A 14,672-nucleotide genomic window follows, 5' to 3' on the forward strand; every position below is an offset into this window, starting at 1 on the left:
AAAGTTTGATTTGCTAGATTTTTTTTCTTAACTGGGCTAAATTTGAACTTGCCCTGTTATGAAGTATATAATGCACATAGTGACAGTAATCAAGTCAGTAGCCCGCCAACAGCTGATTGTGACAGGTGTCCTTTCATACTGTGTTCCTAAAGTTTTGTCATAGGACCCTGCCCATCCAGCACAATCAGAAGCTCGAATGAGAAAGAAAATAGAGAACACAAAAATATAACACCCCACACATGAGCAGATTTTTAGACAAATATTCCCTTTACTATTTATTTTGGAACAAGAAATGCTTTTCATCATTATTGACTAACGCCTTGTAAACATATAGCACAAAAAAGCTTTTGCCAATAACACAATTCTTGTGGTTATGGGGACCCTATAACTACTCTCTTTGGACCCCATAGTGACTAGATACTATCCTAGGCCAAGCCATTGCAACTAATGAATAGTTGTTAGCATAGATTAATGACCATAACCTACTTTGAATTGCAGTGGCCTCATTGTATGCTACAATGACACCAAGCAAGTGAAATATAAAACATGTCTTCAGCAGAAGTTGTACTGCAACCTATGACAAAAAATACAATTTGAACAACAACAAAAACACATTTGGCATCTCCGTAATATATTTTTTAATGCAACTGTCCAATTGAGAATGTCGTGTGCATCATCACCTTGCCCGTGATAATATTTTACTTGCCCGAGTCAGTTAACTTTGAGCCCTGTAATGGTTAGCATATGTGAGTGATAATAATTGCTTGCATCTTCAATCTGCCCTTCAAAGCCCCTAACCCTTTTGCAGATTTATAGGAAGGTGTTAAGCTTCCTAATACCCTTCCATATTACTCCTGCATGGGCATTTTAACAGCACCCAAGGGGCTCTTAGACGATACGATGATAGAAAATGGACCAATTCACGAATGCTGGCGTGTGTGCGCTGTGTGTTTGTTTGTTTTGCATTGCCACGCGTGCGTTTCTCTCCATGTTTGTCTGTGTTTCTCCAAAGCTCTCCGAGATCTCGGCGTCACTGATGAGGGAGGCGTCCGTTTCCACGCTCAGTACGCTAACCCCATCCTCCACCTGCCCTTCGTTGATTGAGGGACACTTTGACATCAGGTGTGGGATTTACCGTCTGTATAACAGAGAGTGTATTTTTCAAACCTAGCGTCAGAACAAATATACAATTTACAGTATATCTGTTTTAATTCTGTTTAGAAAGGATTTCAGGTCATTTTCACGGATGTAAAAGATCTAGGTCTTCATTTTTCTAAACATTTTCATCAACTTGCAATTGACGGTGATGGAAATCCAATCCAAAGTAACTCGTAGGATCAAGAGCTATCACTATCAACGGCAGTGAAACATGATCAATTAATGGCAGCCTTTCTGGTTGAAATGGAAATTTTTTAGGTCTCTTATCGAGACTTGTTTTAGGCAGATCCTTAAAATCAGCTGCCCTATATCTGTGCCATCCAGTGGCATCTTTGTGCGGAAAAAAATATTGTGTTGAGTTGAGGAGTTTCATTTTAGACACTATCTGTACTTGCTTCCACCTGGTGGCGTCTGTTGGCAATCACAACCCTTTTCGTGTGCGTGGGTGTGGACAACTTTTCACCATTTTTTAGTTAGAGATTCCGATAATTTCCCTTAAAGCCTACCCACTCAAATGAGGAAAAGAAAATTGATGAAAGGATGGATAAATGGGAACCTTCTTCATGATTTGTAACGTGTCATTTATCTTGTAGACACACTGAACCCAGTTCGGGAGCGTCCAGCCCTGATTTGGATCCGTTCAGCCCTGTGGACAGAAAGAAATCTCTCAAAGGCTGCAGCTTTGTTCCGGACATTCAGGAGATACGAGTCAGGTCGGCACAATTGCGCTCAAGCCATTTTAACAAGCACATAGTAAGCAAGTTATGAAGGCCGCATGACTTGTTACGTTATGCTCGTGTACAGCCCAATCGTGTCCAAGAAGGGTTACCTCCACTTTCTGGAACCCCACGCAAGCGGCTGGGTGAAACGCTACGTGGTGGTCCGCCGGCCCTACGTTTATCTTTATCGCAGCGAGATGGACAGCGTGGAACGAGCCATCATCAACCTATCGTCGGCCAAGGTGGAATACAGCGAAGACAAGCAGACCTTGCTGCGGGTACGAAAGCGTCCACTTGATTGCTCGTGGAAGGAGTGTCACGACTGACTTGAGGTTTTTGTTTCGGTCCGTAGACTCCGAACACGTTTGCTGTGTGCACCGAGCATCGCGGGATACTGCTTCAAGCCAACAATGACAAAGAGATGCACGACTGGCTTTATGCCTTTAACCCACTGTTGGCAGGGACCATCAGGTGAGTGTTGGAAGTTCCCATCAAATAGAATCAAATTAGGCAATGTAGGCCATAAAATACAAAAAATGGAATTCTCTAGCCACCCGTTAGTGAGCGTTAGTGTTTGCCTTTTTGTTTCATTGTGCCCTGCGACTGGGTGGCAACCAATTCAGGGTGTCCCCTGCCTGGTGCCCGTAGTTGGCTGGGATAGGCTCCAGCACCCCCTGCCACCCTTGTGTGGAGTGGATTAGCGCTATGGAAGATGAATGAATGAATTCTTTATGGATCATCTGTGTAGGATACAAATGTCTGGGAAGGACTCAAGTGGGCGTAGCAAATGGCTTACTGACTTCACTCTGAAATCTAAATCTCTGACTTCTTATTTAATTAAATATCCTTTAATTAGTGAAACTGGTGTCACGGGCCTATTTAAACAATTGTATTTCAGGAATGGTGGCCAGGTGGATGAGTGGTTAGCACGTCGGCCTCACAGTGGGGCCCTGGGTTCAAATCCAGGTCGGTCCGTATGCGTGGAATTTGCATGTTCTCCCTGGGCCTGTGTGGGTTTTCTCCGGATACTCCGGTTTCCTCGCACATTCCAAAGACATGGTAGGCTGATTGGTCACTCTAAATTGCCCCTAAGTGTGAGTGTGAGCGTGAATGGTTGTTTGTCTCCTTGTGACCTGCGATTGGCTGGCTAACAATTCAGGGTGCCCCCCCCCCTGGCCCGAAGTCAGCTGGGATAGGCTCCAGCATCCCCCGCGACCCTAGTGAGGATAAAGTGGTTCAGAAAATGAGATGAGATGAGTATTTCAGGAAATGCCACTGAATGCCAAATGTTTGCTTCTAACCAAAATAGTCGATATTATGTTCAATCTCAAACTTGGCTCATTGAGACTTAATTTTGTGTGCACTGTTATGAAAAACAATCACATCATTTCACATTGAGCAGAATAATGAGTCTCAGGGGGGGTTTAACATTTACATATTTTCCAGCCAGGGGATCTAAGTATAGGCGGAACTGTGCTTGAGTTTTTAGGATGTCTGCCACACAGCGCTGAGATCCTTGGCAAATTTGTACAAACCACTGAAGAAAAATGAGTTGTTTTATGGTTTCAAATAGTACAACGCACTTTGATATTGTTCCCACAGGTCCAAACTGTCCAGAAGAAAGTCACTGCAGTCGCCGCCGGTGGCCCAGAGGATGTGAGCCACATCGCAGCCATCTTTAAAAACACAACACAATCTAAACCACCTATTCTCTCACTTGTACATCCTCCAAACTCTGAAATAACCTTTCAAAAATATGTAGTACTCGTATCTAACATGCCATCACTGTTACAAACCTGCATGTTGACAATACACTGTAGAGTCATAGATGGTACACCTAGTTAGCCCTTCAGTGCTAGTAGCATCCAGACTAATCCACACCCAACTACAGTATATGTTTGTTCTTACCAGCAGAACATCATCGGCATGCTAGTAAGACGGTTGCGATAAATCCTTCACTCATTCGTCAATAGCAGCGAATCAGTGTTGAGTTGCCTCTCAAAAAAAATGCCCAAGAAACTATCAATTTGCGAGGCAGGTTCAGACAAAATCGTCGATTGATTGCCCACTCCCGCCCAAAAAAAGATCAAGTGAAAAAAACACCTCGGCCTTTAAAAGAAAAATATTCTCCCATGTGCGTATTATTGCAGAGCAATGTTATTTATTGTGGCGATATGTTTTTTGGTTGTGATGGAACTAGTGGCCACTTTTGTTGCACGGCACTTTATCGCCTTCGTTACGTTTTTGCTTTGCCAAAGCTTTGTTTTCATGTTCATGTACAGTTTGCACTTAAGTTACCAAATTTTACAACATCAACATTCAAAGTAGTTGAGCCAAATGTCAACTTTCCCCCACTTTTCTCATCAAAATCAGCAAAATCACAATTATGGAGCAACTAAAAGATAACCCTACGGAGTGGGGTGAGGTGTGTGTAAAATGATTATGATCCCCAATTTGCTATATTTGTGTTTTGTGTGTGTGTATAAACATGAGCAGGCTAAACTGAGAAACATCCGTTTTCATGGCACGGTGTCGATAAAGTAAATCATCATACACTACATCACAATCTTTCAGGTTAGTTCTTTTAGCGAAAATCATGAATTTGCTGATTTTGGTCGCAAAGGGGAATTACGTATTGGAATGTTAAAATTAGACTGTGTATGCCACTTTATAATCTACAAACCAAGAATCTAAACACAAAAATATGAGTTTGTAAGTCTTGTACATTTTCTCATGCTAAGTGACAGATAAGGGTCATTCTTTGTAAATTGGATCTATTTTGTCTTTAGTGCACAGCTTCTCTTTTTACTTATCATCGCTGTCGTTGCAGTAGCCTGTCGTAATTGGAATGGATTGCATCCAAATTGGTAGTTATTTTATTAATTGTATGAAGATAAGAATTCATATTTCCCCCACTTTTAAGTAATGGCAAACTGGAGCACTTATATGACAAAATGTTGCGATTTCTATGGAAAAAAAGATGAACACCCGTTGGTGCAGTAGCACTAAATACTTGTAGTTTTATATTTTGTTGTCCAGTCCAGAATTCATTCTCATTCCTACAAAATTCTGATCTTAAAGAGGAAAAAAACAGCATCTTGTCACTCCCGGTTTCTCAACCTCCTCATCTTTTACTAAGCTATTATCAAGTATACTGTTCATTTTTTTTACTTATGACATATACGAGTGACTATCGTCGTATGTTGTGCTTGCCTGTGACGTCTATAGTCTTTCTTTTGTAAAAATTCCCTTGTAATGTAGCTGCTCTTGTCCTCTATTAACAGCGTTTGAGGAGACGGTTTAGAGTTGAGGTTAAGTAAGGCGTATAAATAAGATTGCGGTTTAAAAAATTTCTTCCGGAGTTGCTTTGAACCTTTTTCTTTGTTAGTTATAACATACAACATGAGACTGACAAATAAGGTATAAAAAATGGACGTTTCCCCTCAACGTGATCTGGACTACGCTAAATATAAATTTACTTGGACCTGTATAGTTCAGCACTATAACACTTTTTAGTAAATAATTATTATTATATTATTTTCCAGACAATTAATTCAGATGATATTATCGGGACTCCCTGGTCAGTGCTGCACTGAGATGATCCGAAAATATGGAATTACGTTTGAATGAGCTAAGTGAAGGTGAAAGACATGGTCTTCCAACCATTTGATCTTTAATTTGGCATGCTACAGGCCAGCCAACCTGTTTAGTCATGCAGAAAGTGACTGAAAATATGGTACCTACTTTTTCAGACTATAAGTCGCACCTGAGTCTAAGTCACACCAGGCCTGCATGGGTTTTCTCCGGGTACTCCGGTTTCCTCCCACATTCCAAAGATATGCATGGTAGGCTGATTGGATACTCTAAATTGCCCCTAGGTATGGGTGTGAGTGTGAATGGTTGTCCGTCTGCTGGCCACCGATTCAGGGTGTCCCCCGCCTCTGGCCCGGAGACAGCTGGGATTGGCTCCAGCACCCCCCGCGACCCTAATGAAGATAAAGCGGTTCAGAAAATGAGATGAGATGAGACAACATACATTAGGCAATCGGTCCAACCAAATGATGAAAAAAAAGTGTGACTTATAGTCCGGAAAATACGGTATGTCGTTTGTAGCTTATTTTTGGTCATCTTAGGACAGGCTCCTCTTTGTTTTAGGGGGAAACGTTAATTACTACATCAAAGATGAATACAAAGCATATTTAAAATTAAATGCCATGAACTGTGCATTTAAGTGGGCTCATGCACATTTCAAGTGCCTTTGGCTGGATTTACATTGCAAGTCACTCCAAGTGGCCAATTCCGAATAAATGCCTACAGTATTTCTCATTTATTACATTTCAAGGGACAGCTCAACTCAAGTAGCAAAAGTAAAAAGTATTACATAAAGAATGGAACGCTTAAAAATATATGTTTGCATTAAATGCATTTCTGAGTAAATAATTAAATTCACTGGCTGCCCTTGATGGTTTTGGAACTCCAATCCATTTGGATTTGAGAGGGCAAATGGACATTCATTCACCCTTACAGTGTCCTCAAAAGAAAAGCATTCACAGCCAGTTTGAATAATATGGACATATATTGTTATCTATAGCATACAATGAGTTAAGGTGCTCATTTTGTGAAGTTCAGGTAGTGCATGATAATGGAAATTACAAATTCAATATCCCCAAAAATCAGAATCTTGCAGTGTCAAGCCATCTAAAATTGTAGCTTGTAGGTTTGTATTTAAGAGATTCTTATCTTCTAGTTGCTCATTTCCCACCCCTTAAGTGGCAACCCTTGATCACACGTTTGTGTGTGTGCTGTGAGCTTTACTTTGTCTAGCTGCTTTCTTAGAAATGGATCTCAGCATGTGGGTCCAAACTTAGGCCTCCAGTCACGTTCTTCTTTCTCTTCCTGCCTCCCAAAGTACTGCTGTAAAGTTGATTGTCACTCCCAAACTTTGTAATGAACCCTCCCTTCTGGCTTTGTCTTGTATATATAAATGATGATATGCCATGAGTGGGGTGTCTCCCAGCTCTCTTCTGTCCTACTGTATGCCACAACATACGTTTGTCAAAGGCATGAACAACAACAAAACATGCCCAATCGAATACTCACATGGTCGCAGTGTTGTTGAAAAGTTTTTCCTAATATTTCATTGGTCATTTCTCATTATCATCAAAAATGGTTCATGATAATGACAATGATGCATGAAAAAGAATGAATTAAATTTTAAAATTTAGCAGATGTTCTTTGAATATTTCAAGATATCATATTCTGTTTTTTTTTTAGAGTAGATAACAAGGCATTTTGATTAATAATGGTGATTTTGCATATTTTGCTGTGGATCCGATAACTAGTAAATATGGGCCGACCAGTAAACAAATTTAAACAGACAAGTAGTGTTGAGAAACATGTTTTCTTTTGGATGTTTTTTTTATTTGTTCATCTTTATTTGTCATATTTACACATTACAGGAATGGCTTTTTACAAAACCCACATTTTGCTGTTGATCAGTACACCCACCACAAGTAGGTTCATCTATGTTACCATAGTTTGATTTGGTCAGGTAGGTGTGTCAGTTTGCATTTTCTCCCGAGGCCTGCATGTTTTTTTTTTTCCGGGTGCTCAGGTTTCCTCCTACATTCCAAAGACATGCATGGTAGGCTGATCGGATACTCTGGAATAAAGGTGAGTTGATGTAAAATACTAAGTAAAAATGTTACTCAATATTTGGTAAAATTTGTGTACTGACACATACTGTTTTATAGCATCAATACTACAAAAATCATGACTATTCTACGTCATCTTCAAAACAGACATTGAGTTGGGAGGACAAACCACCTCCTGGAGCGCGGTAAGCAAGCCACCATCTTTTCCACATTGAATATGGCGGTGCAATATGGGCGTGGTTACACCTGTTGTCCACGCAGCTGGGTAAATTAAGCACATGCGCAGAATCTCGTCCTTTCGAACAGCATTTCACATCTACGCCTTCACTATTGCTACATCTGAATCAATCCAACCGTCAATAACAATTTTATGGCTATAAAACCTTTACTCCCGCTAAAGCTGCGACACATAAAAAGCATCAATAATAACCTCATACAATTGAAATATTATTTAGGAATATAGCCCCCACTTTACTCACCAAAAATCATTTTTATTTGTACACAAAATCCATCCTCCTTTCTTTCCTCCTTTTCTAACGCCATCGAAGCTAATGCTGAAAGTCGAGCCTGTCCTGTCGTAATTCTGGCATAGTACATTTTTATTAGATTTAGGGCTGAAAATTTCCATTCCGGGAATGATTCCCAGTTGTGACAGGCTTGCTTGCTTCGAAGTTGTCCGACCTTTCTTAATGATGTCCAGATTTTCTTGAAAAGTCCGTCTTGAAAATTGCTATAACAGTAAATCTGCAGCCATATCAATTTCTTCTCCTCCTTCAGCGATTTTGGGTTCACAAAACTGCTATTAAATCAACAAAACAATATATTTGCTGTACACTGGTAGCTCTGGCTATTCCACTCTATCACTAGCCAATCATAGTTTGTGAACCCAGCTGCGAGAAGGCATTGGTGTCGCCAAATCGAAATCTGATTGGTTAAAGCAACAGTTTTATCGACTATTTTATGCTGCAGGGACTGCAGAACTGATTGTGAAGGCATCCATGTAGATTTCTGACCCTGGCAACAAATAATGGATGAAATGTGATTGGTTAAATGCTTAAATATGAAAACATCTGGAAGCAGGGCAACCAGGGGAAAAGTAATAAAAGGACGCTGATGGATAATTTGGAATTATTCATGACACATCTTGACATGCAGTCGGTAAATGACCTCCTACAGCACCGAGGAGTAAAGATTTAACTCAAGTCACATGGTCCCAAAATGCCAGCAAACAGTTTCATTTCCAGTATTTAACCACTATAACATGTGTGAGTTGCATATTTGAATTATTTTAGGCACCATGTTTCACATAAATGTCATTTATTTTAGTTCAAGTCTGTTCCCTTTAAATTCCAATAGTAAGCAGCTTGAGGAAGGTCCCTTAGCCTTTTCAAGTGCTCTCATCCTTTCTTGGTCTATACCTCCATGTGCAGTAGGTTACTCTACCCGTCTTTCCTTTTTAATTATGGACCGCAGCCCGGCACCCCCAGCTGAGCTTTAGGTCCAGGAGATTCATCTTCAATGCTGTTCGCCACATTAAGTGAGCAGCAACAACTACAACTTGTGGACTTTCTACCTTGGCACATTTTCTTAACGTGAGTACAATTTTCTTCATGTCTGCAGATGATGATTATGATGTCTTATAAAGGAGGACAGAATACATGTGAGTGGTGTCACTTTAGGTGAAAATCTGTGGGGGATGTTTAACAATTGTCAGTCGGATGCTAACCGCCCCCAGAACCAAATTCAAAAGGTTTCAAATCAGTAATTCAGAAATAGATACTAAATGCCTTTATGTGAAATTTTTTTTGAATAACATTTTTGTTCGCAAACAAATTATTATTTTTAATTCATCAAACTGATTGTGTGCCCTACAACTGGCGACCAGTCGAGGATGCAGTTGCCTTTCCCCCTAAGTCAGCTGGGATAGGCTCCAGCACCCTGCAGCCCTGACAAGGAAAAGCGATGTTGAAAATAAATGAATGAAAAAAACCTGATAATACTGCATGGGAAAAATCCAATAAATTAATTAAAATGTTAACATATGGGAGAAGAAATCTTTTAATCTTTTGCCATGTCTAACAATAATAATACAATAAATGTATGTAAAAATTAACTAAAGAAATGTGTTGCACTCATGGTTAAACTGGAGAGAATAATTAAATTATTGATGAAACATACCTAGATGTTTTTCCTGATTTATTACAAACACTGCTTCTAATAGTTTTATATTATCATTTCAATCATTAATGATAAAAAGCAGGAAATGAAAAGGAAATCAACCTATTGCATGGTATACAATTGCAATGTCAACCTAAAAATAACAGAAATTAAGATAAATATGCTTGAAATGTACGTAAATCAGTTGCTTTGTAGAAATTTCAATAAAATGAAAAAAGTCACTATTGATGTTAACATTTTTTTTAAATAAAAAATGCACTTAGATATTTATTTGAAATATGACCCATATTTCAGAGTGCATCCCGCTAACAGCCCAAAGTTATCTGGGATAGGCTCCAGCTCCCCCGCGACCCTTGTGAGGATAAGCAAAATGGAAAATAAATTAAATTCTATCAACAATATAATCCTGAACTACTAGTGATACTATATTCTCACTTAGACATTTGAATGAAAAAAATTAAAAAACAGCAAATGATTACTTATATTTGCCTTTTTAGATACAAAATCTTTTGAAACAAAAGTTAAAACAATACAACTAAGCACTGGCAAGGTAATTCCAATCAGTCAAATTCTATATTTAAAAAAAGAAAATCAACTTTACTTATTTTCAGCATTTTTTTTTCTACTTCTGGGTCATAAGGTGCCAAAAACGTATAGGACGCATTTGATGATTTCACGCACCATTTAGCAGTGTTTAGTGGTGTTAGGTGATCTCAGGAAATAATCCACTGAGGTTACCTGAAGCAGTGTATCACATCTCCACTGACTCTTCACAAGCGTTCTCCTGCACTCCACAACCCCACCCAGCAGTTTCTTGTTTCACCACCATTGTTCTTCGCATTTGGCAAGTGCGTGTGTGTCTGTGTGTGTGTGTTGGTTATAAAGGGGCTTGATTACCTCTTGTGTATTCAGAGATGCTCCTTGTGAGGTCTGACTGCTGCTCACTTTATCTGCTTCCCCTTCTTTCAGACTTTTTCTGGAAAGCCAAGCTGCTCCGAGACCTTGACAACTTGCAGAGTGAACATGGAGAACAGCAAGGTGGTTTTTGGCCATTTCCCCTGATTAACCCTTTCTATGGCACCAATGTATAATGCAATTTGACGATAGATGTATACTAATCATGGCATCGTTAAAGGCACTATTAAATGCAAGCTACAGCAGGTCAAATGGATTTGACATGTATCACTGTCAATGGCAGGCAGGAATTAAAAATGGTGGAAAATTAATTTTTTGATTCATTTTTATTATATTCATTTTTTTTAAATTAATTCATTAATTTTGGCAATTGTTATTTTTCCAATTCAGCTGGCAAAGGCATGGCATTTAAATTGCCTTACGATGTGGCGCACACATTAAACAATTACAATTGAGGCACCATCATCTCGGGTGGTCTTGTCATGTCCCTTCCAGGTGGTCTTTCAAATCTCATATCAGGCTGCCACGTTCCTCTGTTTACTCCACCTGACATGCCATTCTCACCTTGACTTTGGTTAGTCCAGACAACTCATGTTGCAAAAAATAAATAAATAAAACATTCCCTGAATTCTTCCACATACAGATATTTTCTCTTCGGCATAGGCCCAAAGACCCCGTCAGACTGTCTGAGAAATTTTGGTATTATAGCCCTACAAGGAAATATTTCTCCAGAAATACGCACTATATTTGTTCTGTTAGTATTTTCCTCAATTCATGACCCATAAATAGGTGATTCCTTCATTAAAGTTGATGCTTTGAAACAGTTTTCACTTGTTTAAATGGTGCAATTCCATGTATTTTTTGGGAGTCTAACTATTCCAATCATTAACCTTTGCATGTACATATTTTTCTGTGTGTGGTGCCAGCAGCCAGTGAAGGAGGTGCTCCCCCTCCCTCGACTCCCGGAGATGACCACCTCATCCATGTCTCCGGTGACTCTGGCTAATGTTCCCAAAAGACAAACAGAATCCATGCATTACATCCACACTGCCTCCTCTGGTAAGCCATAAACTCACATTTTAGGCTCCTTGAAGACTATATTTCCCATAGGTGTCATTATATATTGTACAGTAAGTGCTTGGCTCCTGTGACTGGCTGACAGCCAGCACTTGGGGTTCCAAGGATAGGCTGGGAATCTAACTTATGGTCTTCAAAAGTCTTAAATTTACTAATTTGGTCAAGTATGTTAAAAAGGCATTGAGTGTCATCTGGTAGGTCTTGAATTCCTTACATTTTAAATTCGGCTGCATTGCATGTGTCTGTGTGGCTGTGAAATTTGCATTATAATTAGTTTTAAGATGTTTTGAAAAGGGATTTGTCATGCTAATTTTACCAGTGTCAAGAATCTGATTGGAATGCTTTTATTGTCATTATACAAGTACAATGAGATAAACCTTCTCAGTGTCAATATGAACTAAAATCCTGATGAATGTGCAATTTTAATTTGTAGAATTACAATGGCGTGGGAGATACTGTTAAAAAATAACATGCTGTGATATGTCTCTAGTGATGACATCGTTCAACCAGCTGAAGCCTCCAGAGCCAGATCTCACACTGGTGTCCCACGTGAAGTCCATCAAATCCCTCAGGCAGGCCGGCATGACCGCAGCCATCTTGACTGGATCATCGGTGAGCTACCGGTTCCCAAATGGCAAAAAACGCAAACCTCAGTGCCAGTTCTAGACGGGACGATGAGATGAATTGTATGTATCAACATATTAACTGTGGTAAAAAGAAATATAATGGGAGTTACAGGTAACATCTCTCAAATCAGTCCTTGCGGGGAAATGAGTCATTTCTGTCAAGTTAAAAGATGAAGGCGAATATTCATCCCAAAGTGGGAATCCAACTACTGTCCTGAAGATTGTAAATGCTGAGCATGTGGTTACAAGAGATCTGAGATCTTGACTCCTGAAAGACCAGTGACCCAGGCATGATCTTGTTCTAGAAACTCGAAGGTGTGGACGCTAGGTCGGATGAAGCGATCGTGGATGTGATCACAGCAGACATTGAGGCCCTGGTACCCACTCATGATGAGGACGGTCGCCCTATCGCTGAGTGGAAACGTCAGGTGATGGTGAGACAAATGCAGACCCGACTTCAGGAGGTGGAGGACCAGAAGAAACAGGTAATATCTGCTTGGGGTTAAGCCCATCCAAGTCTGGGTATAAATACCCAGCCTTCCCTGTCAGGATATCTTCTAGTATAGCACTCTAGGGCAGTGATTCGCAATGTGGGATTCAATAACCCTTGCGACCATCATTTAACCACCCTCAGTCACCCTACTACGTCTTTCTACCTCAACCCAACTGGCCAAGCCAGATAATTGCTTGGATTCTGTTTGTTTGTATATTTGAAGTGTACATACACTTCTAACCTGGTCAATTTGAAAAGACTCTGGAGATAACTGTTGTGAGTTTGTGCTGTAGCAATAAGGTTGAATTGTAAAAATGCTGGAAATTTGCCCTTGTCATCTTGTGAATCCATATTTTGCTCTCCTCAATAGATCATGACCTCTGGCTGCCCACCGGTGGATGGCTGGAAGTTCTCCCAGGTGCACAATGCTGTTCTGGGCCCCTTTGGCGAGCTGTTAACTGAAGATGACCTGCTGTATCTACAACAACAAATTGACAACATGTCTCTCCAGAAGCGTGACCAGGCCTATGAAGAGGAACTGACCAGATTGATGGAAGAACTGAAGTCTGTGTTACCTGAGCACATTCTGAATATTTCTCTCAACAAAGAAGCTCTACAGAAGATGGACGAGCAGGGAAGGTTAGCTCTGCCAGTTTGGTGCAATCGAGTTTCAGAACTCATCAGGACAATGCCACTGCTGGTAGGCAACCTGACTCTGACCATTGAGAATGGAACACAAAGAACATCACTGGACAGTATGACGAAGGAACACCATGGGTTGAGGGATCACCTGGAAGCAGACACCGACCAGAAAATAGAGTTGGAACCAAATGGACATCAGTCCATATCAATTTGTGGTCATCGTTTGAGTAGCAACAGGGAACTGGCGGAGAAGGAGATCCGCAAGTCTGGCGTATCCGTCACAAAGCTCCGAGCCAACTTTGAAGGACAGATTGGTGGTATTTATCCCTTCGCAGGAGTGATTCCAGATAGCCATGTATCGGCGAGCCAAATAATATCCAAACCGTCAGAGACGAACAAGCCAAATAGCATCAGAATCAGTGGAGATCCTGTCAAGCATTCACATGTGATAGAGACCATTAGTCTGAGAAAAGAGCGCATTGTAGTCTTGTTTCTGAGCCACTGGAAGAGGTCGGCTTATGCGATTGCTGTACGAGCAGCCATGCGTGACACTAAATCAGGAAAAAAACAGCAGAAAATCCCATCCTTGTTTCAGTTCTGCCAAACGCGAGGTGCAGTGGATAAGTTGTTAACTTCCTGGAGAAATAAACTCCAGTTGCGTGGTGCTCAAACATTCCATTTAACATTGTCCCAAAGTAAACTTATCGTGTACTCACCAGAGCAATTTTTACCTGAGGTGGATGGTGTAGCGGTGAGCCACGATAGCTTGACGTTGGATCTCTTTATGCTAGGATACTTCCGCATATTAGAGCAGGAATTGTCGCCGGTGGAGAGGAAGATGAGGCATCTGCTCTGCTTTGAAGTCTTTGACCACGTGGGGAGTTTTTCCTGGGAGACAGTGCGGGAATTCCACAAGGTTGTTCTTCATGAAATCCGATCCGGCGGCCGACTTTGGAGCGATGGATTCGATGACATCAAAGTTCGCTTCTTCAGCCAATCGGAACCAGAGTTGGGCTCCAGGCCGGTGTTTTTGGTTCAAAGTGATTTGCCAGAGGATGGCTGCAGTGGCACGGGCTTGTCATCCTTCATCAGTGAAGACATTTGTCAATATATCGATCACAGCTTTGCTTTCTGGAAGGAGAAGGAAGCAGAGATATTTGATTTTGAACACTAGCCATAGGTTTCAGTTGCTGTGCTGTTTGTGAGTATT

General features: G+C 40.6%; 2 protein-coding genes across 12 annotated transcripts in view; both read left to right on the forward strand.

The window, feature by feature from the left end:
• Window positions 1–6,878, forward strand: part of kif1ab (kinesin family member 1Ab) — a 31,868-nt gene extending 24,990 nt beyond the window's left edge. For all 7 annotated transcript variants that reach the window (XM_077616021.1, XM_077616014.1, XM_077616016.1 and 4 more), the window contains 5 exons: window positions 1,013–1,122; window positions 1,752–1,871; window positions 1,963–2,155; window positions 2,230–2,348; window positions 3,480–6,878. In XM_077616021.1, the coding sequence (XP_077472147.1) occupies window positions 1,013–1,122; window positions 1,752–1,871; window positions 1,963–2,155; window positions 2,230–2,348; window positions 3,480–3,537 (600 nt within the window). In that variant the 3' untranslated portion in view covers window positions 3,538–6,878. The remainder of the gene's footprint in view (window positions 1–1,012; window positions 1,123–1,751; window positions 1,872–1,962; window positions 2,156–2,229; window positions 2,349–3,479) is intronic.
• A 156-nt stretch (window positions 6,879–7,034) lies between these two features.
• Window positions 7,035–14,668, forward strand: LOC144086182 (espin-like protein). 5 transcript variants are annotated; one of them, XM_077616026.1, is made up of 7 exons: window positions 7,035–9,123; window positions 10,679–10,747; window positions 11,551–11,683; window positions 12,192–12,313; window positions 12,633–12,812; window positions 13,191–13,238; window positions 13,332–14,668. In XM_077616026.1, exons 2-7 carry the CDS (start codon window positions 10,733–10,735, stop codon window positions 14,634–14,636), a joined length of 1,803 nt encoding a protein of 600 aa, XP_077472152.1. In that variant the 5' UTR covers window positions 7,035–9,123; window positions 10,679–10,732; the 3' UTR covers window positions 14,637–14,668. The 5 variants fall into 5 exon arrangements, with proteins under 5 accessions (XP_077472152.1, XP_077472148.1, XP_077472150.1 ...); XM_077616022.1 differs by having other exon boundaries at window positions 13,191–14,668; XM_077616024.1 differs by having other exon boundaries at window positions 11,554–11,683; window positions 13,191–14,668.
• Window positions 14,669–14,672: the final 4 nt, after the last annotated feature.

Source organism: Stigmatopora argus, chromosome 12, assembly GCF_051989625.1.
Source record: "Stigmatopora argus isolate UIUO_Sarg chromosome 12, RoL_Sarg_1.0, whole genome shotgun sequence".
Taxonomy (NCBI): Eukaryota; Metazoa; Chordata; class Actinopteri; order Syngnathiformes; family Syngnathidae; genus Stigmatopora; species Stigmatopora argus.